The sequence below is a fragment of the Gallus gallus genome, chromosome 1, assembly GCF_016699485.2.
Source record: "Gallus gallus isolate bGalGal1 chromosome 1, bGalGal1.mat.broiler.GRCg7b, whole genome shotgun sequence".
In the NCBI taxonomy this organism is placed as follows: domain Eukaryota; kingdom Metazoa; phylum Chordata; class Aves; order Galliformes; family Phasianidae; genus Gallus; species Gallus gallus.
This window is the reverse complement of record NC_052532.1, coordinates 76,976,920-76,989,990: the sequence shown is the minus strand read 5'-3', so window position 1 is coordinate 76,989,990 and position 13,071 is coordinate 76,976,920. Positions and strand designations below refer to the sequence as shown.

The following is a 13,071-nucleotide window of genomic DNA, read 5'->3' as shown; positions in this document are numbered from 1 at the left end:
TTTGCTCCTTTCTCTCTGCTTCTGCCGCTTTGTCACATCCACAGCAACCCCTCTAGTCAGAGTTGGCTCTCCACCTGCTCCTGCATGGCTCCCTGGTGGCTCTGACTCACTGCAGCACACATGGTTTGGGTGATGATATTCTGAGGATGAGGCCTCCAGCGTGGCACCACACCTTGCCAGCCCCAGCAGGAGCAAAGCCACGTGCCCCACAGGCCCTAAACAGAGTTTGTGAGGAAGGAGTTCATGTAGACACTTTGCTTTCTTTCACAGCTGCTTTATTTCTAAGGTTTAAAAGTTTCTGGGGCCTGTGTCCTCCAACTCTGTATTGAAAATAAATTTAAACCACAAAAAGCCCAATGAGGCTGAAGACAGAGTGCCAAGCAGCGAGCAGCCTTCCCCTACACCTTTCTCTCTGGAATGTGGGCTTGCTTCCCACTTTGTTCCTGCCTTTACCTTCCTCCCCGCCTCATTATTGTGCAGGTTCATGAGTGCTTGGCTGGAGGAGACATAATGGCTCCTCTCAGGGTTGTCCACAAAGAGAAAAGGCAATCCCATAAGAGAGGTTATCAGAACAGCCTGACTACTGGAAACCTGCTGAGGGAAAGCAACCATGCGATGAAGAGTGAGAAACCCTGGGAGGAGTGCCAGAAGGGCTGAGGACTGACTGAAACAAAATGTTGCCTCTCTTCCCCTGGTGATCCTGTCCCATGGACCTTGTCCTCTGCCACCCACAGTCTGCCTCTGGACTCCTCCATCACCTTCAGGACTGACTCCTTGGATCTTGCGGTCACAGCCACATTTCTCCAGCTCCCCACTGCAGCAGGCATGAGTCACAGCAAAGGCAACACCCACTGAGGAGATGGCATGAATTAAGACAGCCTCCCACTTGCCTGAAACAAAGTTAGAAAAGGCACAGGCCTGCTGAGCTCTGCACTTGGTTGTGGAGAAGGGGAAGGCACTGGTGGGATGCAGCAGGAGAGGGAGGCTGTTACTGCATGCATGATGGATGCATTCAGATGGAGAGTTCTTAGGAGAAATCACCATCAGGTTGTTCATCCAGTGCCGTGGTCCTCAAGGCCTAGAACCAGAAAGAAAGACTGCTCTGCAGGTGCTTTTGGCTCAGCCTGTGGCACCATCTGCTCCTGGGACCCATGTGCCATTGAGGAAGAGAAGTAAGCAACTGAAAGGGGAGCTTGGGGGGCTGGGCTGGGCTGGTGGCAGGGGTGGGGCAAGATCTGACAGTCTGCAGGGCTGACACCCAGAGCGGTCCAGACAGGACCTAGAAGCCAGGCCTGGCCAAATGATGAAGCTTAGCCAGAAAATTAGTATCTGTAGTAGCACATGCTTACCGTTCAATATTTGCTGTGTCACCAACTCTATTAGCATGTGGAAAAAGGCACTCCACATGCACCAAGGGGACACACTGGCTCATTGAATGGATCCCATGCCAACCCCACTGGAACCCACTGGTGAGTCCTGCTGACCTTGGATAGCAATGTTGCCAAAGGCCTGCAGCCCCTGCAGAGTGGAACAGTTCCTCCAGCAAAACTGAGGCTGACATTCCTCAGCAGCCATCTCTGTTCCTCGCTTCACTGCCTCCATGGATTCCACCTGCTGCAGGCACACTCAGACCTGCTCCTCCACCCACCCTGCCAAAGTTGTGCAACCACCAGGGTCCTGGAGGGCCCCCTCCAGGGACGTCTGCTTGGCGTGGTACTTGTGGGGCAGGATGGCAGAGGATTAGTCCTCTACAGCCTTACTTTAGAGTAAAAATGGGCAGGGAGGGGGGTGTGCACTCTCCTTTGTGCCAGACTGGACATTCCTGCTCCCCTATCTGTGACTCTTCAGTGTCACTGCCTCTTTCCCTTCATGCTCCCAGAGATGCTCCATCTCATGCATTGCATTTGTGTTGCCTAGGTTTCTTCTCCCACCCTTTTCTCACAGATCTGCCTGTTTCTTTGCAGACAGCACCTCCCCAGGTTACTTTTCAATCCAGATAGCATGAGTGCAAAGTGTACTTGCAACTAGGTCACAGCAAGGACATGCTGCACTGGGATCAGCATCACATGCACAGTCGCACTATCTCCATCCTGGCCCTGGCCAAACTCTGCCTTCAGCCACCAAGCAGCAGCCCGAATCCCATTCTGCACAGCACTGCACAGCATGGGTAGCCCCTGCCCCAGGTGATGATTATGGATAGCTGTGGTGTGCCTACCAGCATCACAGACTGAGTGGCCCATAGAATGCTGCTGGATTGAGAGTGTTTGTGCAGTACTGTCCACTACAGTTCTGGTAGAGCGATGGGAGAGCTGTGAACTGGGGCTCTGGAGTGAGTATCCTTCCCAGGGAGCTCACATGGCTAAGGGTGGTGTCAGTGCCTGAGTCCCAGTCTCTAATGTCCTATAGACAGACAATCTGGTCATCCTCGGTAGACAAGTTACTCCAGCAGCAGCGAGCAAAGATTTATATACAAGAGAAGCTGAGCATCAGGCAGCTGGTGCTAAAGGCACCAGTTCATGGACACACTGTCACCCAACCCCCTGGTAGCCAGTGTATCTCCCTGCTATGTCAGTCCCTGGGCACAGAATCAGGAAGATCGGCCATTTCTCTCAGCTCCACTGCTGTCCTTGTTGACACTCCCTCATCTGCCTCCTCCAGGCTGGACATTCTTCTTCTCTACCCTGCAGCCCTCATAGCTACAGCAAACAGACTCAGCCCAACCGCTTCCCAGCTTTCTTAACTCTTTCTCTGACAGGTCTCCCTTCAGCCCCTCACAGCAGGAAGGGGGGTTCTCTGCCCTCCTCCCAGCAAGGCATAGTGTGGTGGCTGCTCCTCTTCTCAGTAGGGTGTGTGGGTTGTGCGACCACGGGGCTGAAACCTCCTACGAGCAAAGACTGCTGTTACCTCATCAGGCCAGTTCCAGCTGTGCTGATTGCTCAGGAATGTAAAAATCATCACGCAGGCCCAGATTTCAGCTTTTTCTCCCTGAATCATTCAGAAAATGAGACTGTGGATTTGGCCTTTTTATGCTTCTTCCACCTCCTCTGCATGCCCACATAGAATCATGAAGGTTGGAAGGACCACTAAGATCACCTATTCCAACCATCCACCCACCATCACCATCAGACTTAACCAAACCACTCAGAGCAACATTGTCTATTTTCTTGAAAAACCTCGAGGAATGGTTGACTCACTGGGCAGCCTGTTCCAACCCCTGACAACTCTTTCAGAGTGTTGGCCTTCCTGGCTTCCTGGGCGCACTGCTGGCTCATCTTCAACTAACGCCCCCGGATCATTTTCTTCCATGCAGTTTTCCAGCCACTCTGTCCCAAGCCTGTAGTGTTACCTGGGGTTGTTGTGAGCAAAGTGCAGGACCCGGCACTTGGTCTGGTTAAAGCTCATACAATTGGCCTCAGCCTAGTGATCCAGCCTGTCCATATCCCTCTGTAGGGCCTTGCTATGCTCAGGCAGATTGGCATGTCCTCCCAACTTGGTGTAACCTGCAAACTTACTGAGGGTACACTCAATCCCCTCATCCCGACCAACAATAAAGACATTAAACATGTGAGTTAACCCCTTTTCTGTGCTCACCTATATCTGTCCACACAATGAGGTCTGAAGAGCATTTGTGCTCAGCCATCCCCTCAAAACCAAGCAGCTGCAATGGAGCTTTTCATTGCTCTGCTTGTCCTTCCAGCTTTGCTTTGGTCCGTGTTCCTGCTTTCTGGAGCCGGCATGGCAGGGCGTCAGGCATGTTGGGATCTGCAGCACCGGGGTGTAGCCTCCGACACATCCCGGAAATCTGGTCCTACCTGCTGTCAGCTGGGCTGCAGTGGGGAATGACGGGGTATCTTCTCTCCCCTGTAAGCCAAGCCCTCAAGGGGCAGTTGGGCCCAGAAGCAGGTTGTTCATGCTGTGTGAGAGCCGCTGAGGTGAGTGATCCCTGTGGGGTGAGGGATGCTGTGGGGCAGCGCAGGCCCACAGGGTGAGGCCTCCTCTGACACAAATGGTAACGCCTGGGCTGCCAGGCTCAGGCGTGTGTGTGCAGGCAGTGACGGGTGCAAGGGAGGGGAAAGGCCCTGCAGACAGCAGTAGGGACTTTTTACAAAGGGGGAAGCCCCCACCCCCAGTTATCTGCAAGCCTTTCATGGTACTGAGCTTTGGTGGGACACAAACAGCCATGAGAACAAAACTCCCAGCAGCAAGGAAGTGAGAAAGGGGTCTGGTTGAAAGAGAGAGACACTAAAACAGGTGAGATCAGCATTTTGGGTGCCACTGTACCCTCAGAGGGTTTACAAGCAGCAGAAAGATATACATTCCTCATTGCACCGCTCCCTGAATGAGGCAGAACAAGGGGCACAGGGTGTGAGAAAGTCAAACACAGGCTGTGACAGCCCGCAGGCGGATGAGCTGGGAGCCCACGGGCACAGCTCCTTGTCTTGGGGCAGCAGGCAGCAGCTGTGGTAGGGAAGGACGCGGTGGGTGGGGAGTGTCCCGTGACGTCCATTCTCTTCCAGTATGCTAGGACCTGCAAAGCAAAAGCAGGTCACCAGGAAGAAACTGCGCTGGGTAGTACTGAGTCCCCAGTGTCCTGCTACTCGTCTTCATGCTCTGCTAGCACTGTGCCTCCTGCACCTTCTAAGGACAGGGACGCTCATAGTCTTTGCCTTCTGCAGACACCAACACCCCTGCAGAGCTGGGTTATTTTGGGTCCCTGCCACTCACAGCTTGTGTGCCTGCACAAGCTCTCACTTCCCATATTTCACTTTAAAATTCTGTCTGGCAATATTGTAGGAAGGGGATGTTTTACTTTTTCCCCGTCAGCTGTGGGGGTGGCCGTGTTAGCATAGTAGGAAAGAAGAACAAATATCTGGCACTCTGACCAAGCACATGCCTCCTCATCTGTGAGTGCACCTGGGTGTTGTTCTTTCACAATTGCGTTTGCTGTCATAGGATCATGCTTCAAAGTTCATGCTTTGTGGCCAGAATGAAGTGTGTCAGGAAGTGAGAGAGGAGGAGAAATGAGCTGCAGCTTGCAGAAATAGAGCCAGCTGTGGTGCAGCGGAGACAGCCGTGATTTGGATAAGCAAGTGCCCTAAGAGCCTGCCCACTCCTATTGTGATCCAAGCTGCCGTCCTGGTGCCCAAATGAACCAAAAACCTTTGCTGTGGCAGAAACGATCAGACAACAAGCCCACATGCACCCTCGGCTTTTCTCCTACATAGAGGTAAGCGGGACAGAGGCAGCTTGCTAACTGGATGGCACAGGTCTGGGGGCATGGAGCACATGCTGACACAGATGACCATAGGACATCAGGGAACCCTCTACACCTCTGCAGTCACATGGTGAATCAAGAGGCAAATCCCAAAGTTTACTGAAACGCAGACTTCCTTGGAGTTCTGCAATGCTAAGAGCGTGGGGAGCCTACAGAGTTTGCTTGCCATACTGCCTGCATTGGAAGTCCTCTTCCACAGGCCCTTAGGAGGTGAGGATGGGTAATACCTCTGGGGAGCTGCAGTAACAGCATGACCCAACCTCATAGGTTGTATACATAGCTTAGAGCCCAGTCTTGAATCCTAGCCTCCACCATTATAATCTAATTTCATATTTAGAGGGGGAAAAAAGGTGAAAATTAAGGGTTAGATATCACCCAGAGTGAGTATAAATAATTCAGAAATATTCATAATCATTTACAAAAAAACTAGTTCAATTTCTAATTTCTATGTGGGTTATTTTTTGAAGTCTAGCACATTCCTTGTTATTTATTTCCTCTTGGCGGCATATCTACTAAACAAGCTTGTGCAATTTGTGTTCTCATCTGCACCGCTCTACTCTTTTGCCACTCAATGCTGTGTTCTCTGCCTGCATCCACAGGCAGTTTCAGAGTGCACCAGGGATTACATGACAAATCACTCCCAGAAACGTTGACCCTGTGGCATGCTTGGCAAGGCTTTTCTAGCTCTTTTTCACCTCATCTCCCTGCCCCACACATAACTCTATTCTGCTCTCATGACTATGGAGTACTGCATCGAGGTCAGGGCCCTCAGGACAAGAAAGATGTGGAGCTGTTGGACTAGGTCCAGGAGAGGACCACAAAGATGATCAAAGGGCTGGAGCATTTCTCCTGTGAAGAAAGGTTGAGAGGAAGTTTAGTAGGGAAGCTCATAGCCCACGGCTTGGACAGGTACAGAAAGGGTAAATAACTGATTGGATGACTGGGACCAGAGAATGGTGGTGAATGGAGTTAAATCCAGTTGATGACCAGTCATGAGTGATGTTTCTTGGGTGTTGGTATTGGGGCCCAACCTGGTTAATATATTTACTGATGATCTGGATGAGGGGATTGAGTGTACCTTCAGTAAATCTGCAGATGATACCAAGTTGAGAGGACATGCCAATATGCCTGAGGGTAGAAAGGCCCTACAGGGGGATCTGGACAGGCTGGATCACTGGTCTGAAGCCAATTGTATGAGCTTTATCAAGACCAAGTACCGTGTCCTGCACTTTGTCCACAACAACCCCAGGTAATGCTACAGGGTTGGGGCAGTGTCTGGAAGACCATCGTAGAGAAATAGGACTTGTGGGCGTTAGTTGACAGAACATGAGCCAGCAGTGTGCCCGGGAGGCCAAGAAGGCCAACAGCATCCTGGCTGGTATCAGAAGTAGTGCAGCCAGCAGGAGCACAAGGAAAACTCAAAAGTCACAAAATCAAAGATTTGTGGACTAGCATCTTTTGCTGCCTTTGACAAGAGGTGCTTGTCTTGGGACTGACTTGTGGCTCATCTTCTGCTGGTGCCCTGACATAGCAGAGCAGCCTGGCCCAAGACCATTGGGAGCACCCCACATCAGCCACAGCCCTGAGCAGCTCCTGAGTACTTGCAGGAAGCACGTGGCTGACTGTGGTCCCTGTAGGGTGGTCACAGGAAGGTGTATATGGGGGGGAGTTGTGACATATTCCCTTTAACTGGTTTCCAGCTTGTTTACTTCTGGCTGCATCATCATGTTATCCTCTCCCTTCACAAAGCATTGCTCCTATTTCATACCTCTACCAGCAGCTCTTCCTCTCTCACTAGTGTTTTTCCTTTCTTCTAGTTTCTTCTGCTCCTCCCTTGCAGAAGTTTCTTAGTGCGTGTGCATGCTTGCTTGCATGCCCGTGTCATTTCCCCTGCCCCTTACCAGAGCAAGAACATAAGCAACAAATTCAATTTCTGACTGAAAGTATGATAGGAAGAGCTGTCTGCAGTTTGAATCACTCTTCTGTCTCTACTGGGTGAAAGGCTGAGGGCAGCCTTCAGGGTCTGTACTAATTTGCACTGTGAGGTGAGAAGATGCGTCCTTCATCTCACAGGCCACCTAAGGTCAGCTGCCAAATAGGAAGTTCCTTCAAGATTTAGAGTATCTCATCATGTGGATGATTTCTGTACCAGAACACCGGAGTGAAAGTATCTCTCTGGTTGCTTTTCTTCTACTGCTTGTTTGTGTTGTGGTACCATTGCCTCCATGCACAGCTGATGGCTTGAGATCATTCAGCAACTTTTATGTAGAGCAATGAGTACTTGAGGCTCTTTTAGACATATCCACAGTGAATGTGGCTCGTGAAACATTAGGCAACAATTGAACCAGTTCCACTGTTTCTGCCTCCCCTACCACCAGCCTGCTATATCAGGAGATTTCCTCTTCGGTGACGAGCAGTCAAAACAGTACCTCTAGAGCTCTGGAGAGGAACATTCTGCTCCCACAGCTTCCTCTTTTCCAAAGAGAAATTGTGTCTTGTGTTGGGGCTCTGACACTGATTACAGTATCTATTATGTCAAATTTGAGACTATAACCTTATCTTTAATAACATCAGCATTAGTCTCCAGTAAAGCTCAGTTCATGGATACTTGCTGCTGTGCTTCCATCCACCCACAAGAACAAAACTCAAACACACACCAAAAAAAAGGTAAAATAAATCTGTTTCTCACACTGCTGGTTCAGAACTCCGTTATCTGGTGTCTCAAAGGCTTACAGGCTAACACATAATGAAAGAGCACTCAGAAAAAGGAAAAGGTGATGGCAAGTAGAAAGCCAAACAGATTTATTGCACTGGTGTTTCTGACAGGAAAATCTGGGAGATTTCCATGGCTGAAACATTCCTTGAGGGCAAATCCATCAAAGGACTGTCTGTGAGCAAAATGCTGTTAAAAAAGGTAATAATGCAGTAAAATGAAATAAGCACTTAGTAAATCTCTGAAACCACATGGCTGTTACCCCAGCAGTCCAAAAACAACTCAAGGGTGACAGAGCTGACTAACTGTGGTGTAGAAACTCCTGGTTAAAATTGTTTTTAAAGAGTCACCAGCAGATACAATTTGAGAAAAGGCTGTGGGGGCATTTTAGACCAGGGAGTCTGATATCTGTGCTGAACAAAATTAGTAGAAGTTGTAAAAAAAAGGGGGGGGGGGGAATAAACTGGCATGCAGTTATCTCTAATTATGGGGGGAAGAGTCAACATGGCTTTTGAAAGGGGATGCTGTGCCTCATGGTACTACTGGAGTAGTTTGAGATGGCAAGCACAGGGATGGTGGAAATCCAAAAGGATTTCAAGAAGGCTCTCTCATGAATGGTGCTTGAGGAAATTTAGAGAAAGGGTTCCTAGGTAGACAAAATTTGCTAAAACACAGAATGGAAAGTGAGGGTAGATGGTCAGTTTTTGCAGTGGAGTTATAATCTCCCTGTGCTGGGGCTTGGGCTGTTTAATTTATTCATGAAGGATGAATAATGAAATAACAAATCTGTTGAAGGCATAAAATTATACAGTTAGAAAAGATGAGAGTGGCAGAGAAGAACTGCAGAGATTAGAAAAAGAGTGAATGGCTGGCCTTAAAATAACAGCTGAAATTTCGTCTAGCTAAGTGATGCAAAAAAGCTGTCTAAACTGACCATTATTCCTTGTGTATGAGATCTGCTCTTACCCAGCTCAGTTCATGCACATCTCGAACTTTATGTGTGCACAGTTTGAGCCTCTCACCACAAAGCTTATAAAGTCTGTAACAGAAGTGGAAAGGTTCTGAGAAGGGAAAGAGGGACATTCAAATTTACAGAATGACTTCTCTCACGGGAACAACTGAGAAGACCAGTACCCTTTAATCTCAAGAAAAGGTCACTGAGAGGAAATATGGTGGTTTACAAAATCAACAGTGATAAAGTGAAAGTGAATAACGATTTTTTTTTTTCACTTCCTCTTTCAGCATTTAAACTAGGAACAGAATCTAAATGGTGGTGATTCAAAATTGGTACAAGGATGTGGTTCATCACATGAGATGTAATTAAGCTGTGGAAATTCTTGGTGCTCCTGTCACCAGATGTTGATTATAAATTTTATATGGTTCCAAAAAACAACTGGAGAAAATAACAAATGTGAGCTATTAAATATAAACATTTCACCTCTGGCTCAGGAAATCTCTGGGCTACAGTTTGTAGAAAACAAGAAGAAAACTTAAGGAGTGATTGCACTGTTCTTACATTATTCTTCCATCATCCATTATTTGAGACAGAATACTCGTTGTAGATAGACCACTGATCTCACGAACTATGGACTATACTTATCTATTGCATTGTTTAGAGGTGTTTCTTGAATAACAGCTGGCAAAAATGGTTTGTCTATGCAGACAAGTTGCCTTCACCTGGCTGGCTGGTCTGGGCACAGGTATTGAAGCAGGATATACTTTTTCAAGGAGCCTCAGTCTCACTCAGTTTGTCTCAGGCAGGACAAATACACTCTCCAATCTATTCAGTCTGCAGTCATTACAGAGTATTCACTCTAGGAAAAGCTGGCGTGTCTCTCTTGAGTTTGTGTTTTTGAGGCATCTAATAATTTTACTGAAAACCAACAATTCTAGCATATTCACCTTTTCTTGTTGGATCATTTTATACTCTGAACTTAAGCAAGTCTACAACACAAAATTATGAATCATTTTTAGAGAAAGGTGGAAGCCACTCAGATGTATCTTGACAATACAGTAGAAGTTCCTCTAAGAAAGCTGGCTTGGTGGTGGACCTGTGCAATGGCACAAAAGGATGTCAGGAAAATTGATAACTCTCTGCTTGTTATCCCTTCTCACTTCTATTAGTGTTTCAATTGTCTAACATATAGGTACCAGAAGGAGCCTGGTGATTCAGTTCCCACCTATGAGACCTGCACATGCTACTTCTGTGTTTAACAGATCGTCCCTCTAGACTTGTGCATCATCCCACAATGCCATTCAGAACATCTGACATGACTGTCAAGCTCCTGAGTAGCTTCTTTGCACAATAATACCCAACTTTTTCAAATTTTTCCTCTAGATAGAACAAAATCTACTTTTCCTTTTGACATAAATTACTCTTTACATAGGCTCTTCTGGTAGATACTGCTGGTACCATGCAAGAGAGCACACCAAAGAAGCTGCAGAGATCTTTAAGAATCATTGCCAGTTGTGTTATTCTGTCTCAGCAGTCCTGAGGAAGGAACTGAGATTAATGGCCTGGTCCCATTTGCACTCACATTCCTAGAAAATATGAGTCAGATTTCTAGATTTCCCCAGCCCTCTGCATCTGTCTATCACAGTTCATTCATTTTAGTCAAGCCCTTAGCTGGGTTTCAGGTTTACATGGGTTATTTCACCTAGGAGAACTAGGGTGGAGTCAAGTCTAATAGCAGTGTCATTCTTTTTAGCTATAATCTATGTACAAAGTCCTGTTTTGTTGATACAAAATTACCACGAAGTTTTTATTATCTTCTAAGTTCCAGCCAGCCAGCATTTTTTCCCTCAGTGTTTGCTCTCTTCTCCTTCCTCCCTTCTTTGCTTTCTCCTTCCCTTCCCTTCCCTTCCCTTCCCTTCCCTTCCCTTCCCTTCCCTTCCCTTCCCTTCCCTTCCCTTCCCTTCCCTTCCCTTCCCTTCTACTTTCCCCACCTTCCTTTGTTTTGTCCCTTGCTTGCATGCATGTGCTCACAGCACTAATTAAAACAATGTGCATTTTCTGAGGCATGTGCAAGATTCTGTGCAACGGAATCTGTTGTCTGTTTTCTGTATTCTTCTGCCATTTAATCACTCGATTTTCTACTGTATATTTTTCTTATTCTGTTTCTTTATAAGTTCTTGCAACGGGAGAAAATATGGTGGGATTTTGATCTTAAAAGAGATTTCCCCTTTCAACTTAACTTTTCTTTCTGCAGATGAAGAGACAACCTGTCCATAGCCTTGAGGAATGACTTCTCTCAGTGCCTTTCTTTGGGCCTCCTTAGCTCTCCAGCAGCCTCAGCCATTCCACTGAGATCCTCTCCTTATCCCTGTTGGGTATGTCAGCTGCCAATGTGTCTCAGCCATGCAAGGATTACAGCTTCTATCACAAACTCCTCCTGCCTGGCTACATTCTGATATTCATCACAGGCTTGACTCTGAATGTGATGGCCCTGTGGATATTTGTTCGCTACCTGCGCCTGAAATCAGTGGTGATGATCTACATGTTCAATCTGGCCGTGAGTGACCTCACCTTCACGCTCCCTCTACCACTGCGACTCTACTACTACTTCAACCACGAGTGGCCCTTTGGCAACACCCTGTGTCAGGTCTCCGGCTCTGTCTTCCAGATCAACATGTATGGTAGCTGCATATTCCTCATGTGCATCAACCTGGATCGCTATATTGCCATTGTGCACCCACTTCGCTGGCGGCACCTGCGGCGTCCCAAGGTGGCCAGGCTCCTTTGCCTGGTGGTCTGGGTCGTGATCCTCATGGGCTCCATCCCCACAGCCATAGTTCACAAGCAAAACCACTGTGAGTCACAGAACCAGACTACTTATCTGTGCTTTGAAAGCTTTAGTGATAACATGTGGCAGAAGAACCTCTTCCCTCTGGTCGTCCTGGCTGAAATCCTGGGTTTTCTCCTGCCACTGAGCGCTGTGACATATTGCTCCATTCAGATCTTTCGGGAGCTCTGTCAGACCAGACAGCCAAAAACACTGCGGCAACAGAAGACAGTTCGTCTCCTCTTGGTCAATCTGGTCATCTTTGTCATATTCTTTGTGCCCTACAACACTACCCTGGCTGTATATGGTTTGATAAAGGCCAGGGTGATTGATGTCGAGAAGCAAATGCAGGCCTCCGTGCGTGAGGTGCTAATTGTGACAATGATGTTGGCCAGTATGAACTGCACACTGGACCCCCTGATCTACTATTTCAGTACTGAAGGTTTCCGTAACACCTTTAAGAAACTGCGGCGGGGACAAACCTGGCACTCAGATACAGGGGTGATTAGGAATCAGGTTGTGGAACAAAAGTCAACCCGAAACCACGCTGCCTCCACAGCAAAACAGTTACCATCTGAAAACTTTCACTGTCCTGGTGAAGCTGTGCCAGCACTTCCTACTACAGTATTTTTGAATGGCCCTATTGAGGACTCAGAAATTTAACCACAGAAAGCCCCTAGCATTGCTGAGTTTCAGGGTGGCCCATTCAATAATTACATCAAGGCTGTGGAAAACAGCTCAGGGTTACTTAGCTAACTGAGAGAGCATGGCTATATGTGGGTGAATGTGGTGATACAAAGCTGAAGGATGAAAAGTTGTTTTCAATAAACACAGGTACATTGATGACATGGTCCCAGCTTGACTCTTTTGGTACAGGAAACATAGTAGGGAGCAAGTGCTTGAAACAAGCATACTGTGTCTAGGTCTGTTCAGCATAGGTTCCTATGGCAAGTTGATCTTGCCTTGATCTTCGATCTCCCTTTTTTCACTTCTACATAAAAAAGTTTGGGGAATAATCAGAACACAGGTATGATACCCTTTGCTAACAGAGTGAATTTGGTAGTAAAGACTGAGAGAAACTTTTGTGGGTTTTTGTTACTCTCCTTGTTTTTTAACTCGATGCCTCAATTTCAGTTGTAAGTCCAGTTTAGGGCACCTAAATAAGTGTCAAGTGTTTCAAAAGAGTTGAAGTTTTTATTAATTCTTATTGGGATCAAAGAGATTAGCTGAGCATTTAGTGCTGTTGCAGAAAGTAGATCCCTAACTGCACAGTTAGTCACAGACCTTAGCAAAGCAATCTT

General features: G+C 47.4%; 1 protein-coding gene across 3 annotated transcripts; it reads left to right on the top strand.

Annotated features, from left to right (window-relative positions):
- Positions 1-3,814: 3,814 nt before the first annotated feature.
- LPAR5 (lysophosphatidic acid receptor 5) lies at positions 3,815-12,613 on the top strand. 3 transcript variants are annotated; one of them, XM_040648591.2, is made up of 2 exons: positions 3,815-3,932; positions 11,198-12,613. In XM_040648591.2, the coding sequence occupies exon 2, from the start codon at positions 11,321-11,323 to the stop codon at positions 12,431-12,433; it is 1,113 nt and encodes a 370-aa protein (XP_040504525.1). In that variant the 5' UTR covers positions 3,815-3,932; positions 11,198-11,320; the 3' UTR covers positions 12,434-12,613. The 3 variants fall into 3 exon arrangements, with proteins under 3 accessions (XP_040504525.1, XP_024998720.2, XP_046800398.1); XM_025142952.3 differs by lacking the exon at positions 3,815-3,932 and adding an exon at positions 5,070-5,227; XM_046944442.1 differs by lacking the exon at positions 3,815-3,932 and adding an exon at positions 5,158-5,485.
- The last annotated feature ends 458 nt before the right edge of the window (positions 12,614-13,071 follow it).